Here is a 5201-nt window from a genome sequence, read left to right as displayed (position 1 = left end):
CAACCCATCTCTCTCTCTCTCTCTCTCTCTCTCCTCTTATAAATGAAGCAAAAATGAAATAAATAGTGTTTCATTTTCAATCCTATTTTATTTTCTACCCTATTTTTTTACCCAAAAAGTATATTCCTAGAATATTTAATTTTTATAACTTATATATATTGTCAAATACATCTCTCTACTAATTAAACTATATATTTATGATTAATTAATATAAATTAGTATATAACATGATATTATAAATATTAAATATTGCTTTTAAATTATAACTAATGGATAAAATAAACTAGAAATATATAAAATAAAAATGAAAGAGATTAAAATTGACAACCAAACTTCGTCTCTATTTTTGGAGATATAAATAGTATTCCCGGTTGATATCTCAAAAAATAAAGATGAAAATAGAGTAGGTTTGAAAAAGAAGAAGAAAAGAAATCAAATTTGGGATGGATCGGAGCAATTGCAAAGAACATTTAAAAGAGTTTACATAATTACAAAAAGCACCCCAAGCAAAAGTTGAAGCTCAACAAAACCCCTCGGCTGTATTACATCGGGCCGCCGCTAACAAATCACCAACTCTCGGTTATTGTCTGCAAACCCTAGTCTCTCTCTATCTCTACTAAATTATCATTCAAATTCGTTTCATAAGGCAAGTTTAATTTTCGATTTGTGAATTCATCTCATAACAATCTCGGTTGTCGTTACTTACACTGGAATTAATTCAATTCTTGAAGCTCAGCTGATAGTCATGGCAGGGACAGATGTTACGGAGAGTGGTTTATCATGTGTTAAATGTGGCAAGCCTGCTCTTCTTCAGTACGTATTTATGTATTTGCGTACGATTTTGAAATTTACTTGCCTCAAGTCACGTGAACTCGTTCAATATTCTCAGAAAAAAGATGCACTTCGATTTGGATGTTAATCATATCACTTTTAAACTTCAAGAGTGTTGTTGCTGAAAAAACTGCGAGAATGATTTGATAATTGTATTACAAATTGGTCGAAGCACTACGTCTATGAAATCCGTAACTTCCAATATTGCGTTAGGAAGTTGTTAGGGTTTATATAAAAGGATGAAACTGTACCGAATCAATCAAATAACATAGGAACTCATGAATTGATTGTTCCAGTTGCTTTTGCTTACATTATTCGTATGCTAACTTCATTCCCCTTTCAACTTATTTCAGGTGTCCAAAATGTGTTGAATTGAAGCTTCCACGTGAAGGCGCTGCTTTCTGGTTTGCTACTTTTGTGCCCTATTTTTATCATTAGTACTGGCCATTTACCTTACCATTTAAGTACCTCAAGTACACTTTAGTCATCATCAAACTTTATTATCACTGCAAGTTTATATAGAATTCACATGAAACATATTTTTGTGCTATGTAGTTGAAAATATGTCCATGTTAAATATTAACATAATTGTTACTCTTATCAGCACTCAAGACTGTTTCAAGGCATCATGGAGCTCTCATAAATCAGTTCATTTGAAAGCAAAGTTATCATCAGTTGGAGCAAGCAATCCATGGGAACTTAATATAGCCTCACCAAGTGATGGTTGGCTTTATTGTATTAGGAAAGGACAGTCTCGAACAGCACAAATTCCTCATTTTGATTGGACAGGGTATTGTTTTAGACAAAGCTTCATATTCTTTTTAGCACGTTTTATCTGAACTATCTTTTTCATATTTCCCAATATTTTTGCAGACCATTAAGGCCTTATCCCATATCAAAAAAACGTATAATACCTGCAGGAATTGAGCTACCTGATTGGGCAGTTGATGTAAGTCACTAACATCATGATTCATGACTAAATTTTTGTAATAAGCTTCTACTTTGTGAACATTGATGCATGCTTATATATATATATATATATATATATATATATATATATATATATTCTTTGATATGTTTGCAGACATTTAATATTCATTAGATGTATTTTTCTGATGATATTAAACGTGTAACTTTGTAGGGAACTCCAAAAATCGAGCCCATTAGTGATCTGCAACATGTTGTTGAGGTAATCTATTTTTTCTATTCATGTTGGAGAGCTTTTTTCTTTATTTATGGTGATCTGATGGTCTTTTCAAATGCTTTTGTTTTCTGAAGATAAAAACTCCAGAGCAAATTGAGAGAATGAGAGAAACTAGCCGAGTAAGTTTATTACAAATGACAAATCTTGAGCAAGTAGTAAAATCATCAGTTATAGATCAAGAGGGTATAAGTTATTAAAATTATTTATTATTTCACAGATAGCAAGAGAAGTTTTAGATGCAGCTGCTCGTGTTGTGCGTCCTGGTGTGACTACTGATGAAATTGATGCTGTTGTCCATGAAGCAACCATTGCTGCTGGTATGTGGATATGTAATTCATCATTCTTTTTTAAAAAAAAAATGAAATGTATACTTATTATTAATTTATAAAAGAAAGTTACACTGATAAAATTTACAATTGCTCACTGCAGGAGCATATCCATCTCCATTAAATTATCATTTCTTTCCAAAATCTTGCTGCACGTAGGTACTTCTGTGTACTTGATTTTCCAATCCCATGTATCCTATTTTCTTTTCATTAAACATGAATCCTTGTTGTGTCCACAGGTCTGTTAATGAAGTAATCTGCCATGGGATTCCAGATGGAAGGTATCTATCTACCTTATCCTTTTTTTTTTTTTTTTTTTTTTTTTAATAATGCTATTAAATCAGATTGTCTTTTTTAAAGGGCTAAATGCAAGAAATAGCAACATACTTTCATTTATTCATGTGTTATAGCATCTTACTTTCATTTTAGATTTTTTTTTCTTATTAAGGCATTGTACTTTGAAAAATCTACCCAGTTATAGCATTATATTTTCATATTTTTTTCTTATTAGGACACTATACCTTGAAAAAACTTTCTGATTATAGCATTTGTATTTGGATGATGTTGCTATGATTGAGTAGATTTTTCAAAGTTTTAATAGAAGTTAGAAAGAAATGAAAGTAGGATGATATAATAAACAAATAAATAAAATTACGTTGCCATTTCTTGCACTTAACCATGTTTTAAGTTTGTGTTTATTGCAGCATCCTACTTCCATGTCTTTCTATCGTGCGATTAATTCACATCATCATATTTTAAAGTGCAAAAAATTGCAATGTACTTTCATTGATATGTTTGCTATAATATCCTATTGTCATTTTTTCTTAATCACATTATTGTACTTAGAAAAATCTTCCTGATTATAGCAATGGCATCCAAATACAGAACAATATTTATTGCTATAAATAATTAGGTAGATTTTTTCAAGATACAATGTATCAGTAATTTAAATTTTTGATTAATTACTTCTGATCTTCATTCATGAATCATGATATAATGGGATCAATGTATCAAGTTTCAAGAATTTTGAAATTTTTTGATGCAGGAAACTGGAAGATGGAGATATTGTGAATGTTGATGTAACTGTTTATTATAAAGGAGTCCATGGTGAGGAGCTTTATCTTAATTCCATTGTTGAGAGGTTTATATGCAGTTGACAACATTGATTACATTTTTGTTTTAGGTGACCTGAATGAAACTTATTTTGTTGGTAATGTTGATGAGGCATCTCTACAGTTGGTCAAATGTACTTATGAGTGCTTGGAAAAAGCAATAGCTATCGGTAAGTATTACTCATCATTGCTTTGCACTTTGCTTCGATTGAATGGAATCAACAGTTCCATTCCTTCATACCAAACACTTGACTTCCTAATTAATATCTTTTATTTATTGCTTGTTATCTTCAGTGAAACCTGGAGTACGCTTTCGTGAAATTGGAGAAATTATAAATCGACATGCCACCATGGCAGGCTTATCTGTGGTAATAATTTATACAATTTTTATTTATTTATTTATTTATTCCCATCTTCTGTTTGCATTGATTCCGAAGATGTTTATTCTTTTAAATTTCAGGTGAAATCCTATTGCGGGCATGGTATCGGAGAACTCTTCCATTGTGCACCAAACATACCCCATTATGCCAGTATCCTAAAATTAGCATTCTAGTGTTTGTTTCGTATATGATGGAATGTTAAATTTAATTCCTACATGCCTCAGATGCCAATCAAACATGATCATGGAATGTAATGACTTATTCCATTCCGTTGCCTTGTTTATTCCATTCCATTCCTTTGGTTTATTGGTATTGTGACCTTAACATGAAGTAGGAAATAAAACCGTTGGTGTGATGAAAGCTGGACAAACCTTCACTATCGAGCCTATGATAAATACTGGTAATTGTCTATAAAAAAAAATACACAAAATAGATGCTTTCCAATTTCTATTTACTAAAAATATAATATAATTAATATATATATTATTTTTTTATAGGTGTCTGGCGTGACAGAATGTGGCCTGATGGTTGGACAGCTGTCACCGCCGATGGCAAGCGCAGCGCTCAGTTTGAGCATACTCTCTTGGTATATGGCTGCTACACTTATCATAAATCAATTTGTGAAATTATTACTAGATTATTATTATTTATTTAAAAAATAATTATGTTTTCAGGTAACTGAGACGGGAGTGGAAGTTCTTACAGGGCGATTGCCCACATCTCCCAAGGTTTTCCCATGGCTAAGCTCGTAGTGGGATGGGCCGGGCCCACCTTGTAATATTAAAGAGGAGGAATATGATTGATAAGATTAAAATTTAAAAGTGAGGGAGAGAGGTTTTAAATTATTTGTGACGTTACGTTGGTATGAATAATGATAGAATTGATTGAGAATTTTGGCTTCCAATTTGTACACATTTTCACATGGTTTGATATTATTTTCTTCACTTTTTAATGATATATCATATAGTTTGGGTCTTTGGACCATAAGCAATTGTTGGTGTGTTCATAATATATGATCATAATTTGATGCTTCTCTTTGATGTTTGTAAATTTGTTTGTTTTATTTATTTATTTTGAAAATGGTGATAGGTCGTGTTATACTCTCTTCGTCTTAAAATTATAGTTCATCTTTTTTTTTTTTGGTTTGTCTTAAAATAATAGTCTATTTTTAAAAATAAATAATATCTTTGCCAAAATACTTCTTATTATTACTTAACAAACTAAATATTTAATAGAATATTAAATATAAAATAAGGACAAAATTGTTATTTTATTATATAAAGTTAGTGATAATTAATGTTTTTTTAATCTGTGTGTTTGCAAAATATGGACAAAGCTGTTATTTTAT

The 5201-nt window shown here is 30.8% G+C and overlaps 1 protein-coding gene across 3 annotated transcripts; it reads left to right on the top strand.

Moving 5' to 3' along the window:
- Positions 1-494: 494 nt before the first annotated feature.
- On the top strand, positions 495-4844 carry MAP1A (methionine aminopeptidase 1A). 3 transcript variants are annotated; one of them, XM_079010016.1, is made up of 17 exons: positions 495-646; positions 737-813; positions 1185-1268; positions 1436-1621; positions 1705-1780; positions 1973-2020; positions 2110-2154; positions 2253-2352; positions 2465-2516; positions 2601-2642; positions 3407-3468; positions 3545-3643; positions 3768-3841; positions 3934-4003; positions 4188-4253; positions 4351-4439; positions 4528-4844. In XM_079010016.1, the coding sequence occupies exons 2-17, from the start codon at positions 746-748 to the stop codon at positions 4603-4605; spliced, it is 1239 nt and encodes a 412-aa protein (XP_078866142.1). In that variant the 5' UTR covers positions 495-646; positions 737-745; the 3' UTR covers positions 4606-4844. The 3 variants fall into 3 exon arrangements, with proteins under 3 accessions (XP_078866142.1, XP_078866144.1, XP_078866143.1); XM_079010018.1 differs by having other exon boundaries at positions 496-646; positions 1185-1235; XM_079010017.1 differs by having other exon boundaries at positions 498-646; positions 732-813.
- Positions 4845-5201: the final 357 nt, after the last annotated feature.

The sequence above is a fragment of the Lactuca serriola genome, chromosome 7, assembly GCF_051521515.1.
Source record: "Lactuca serriola cultivar US96UC23 chromosome 7, Lser_US96UC23_V15, whole genome shotgun sequence".
Taxonomy (NCBI): Eukaryota; Viridiplantae; Streptophyta; class Magnoliopsida; order Asterales; family Asteraceae; genus Lactuca; species Lactuca serriola.
Note: the sequence above shows the minus strand (reverse complement) of the source record. Positions and strands in the feature narration are given on the sequence as shown.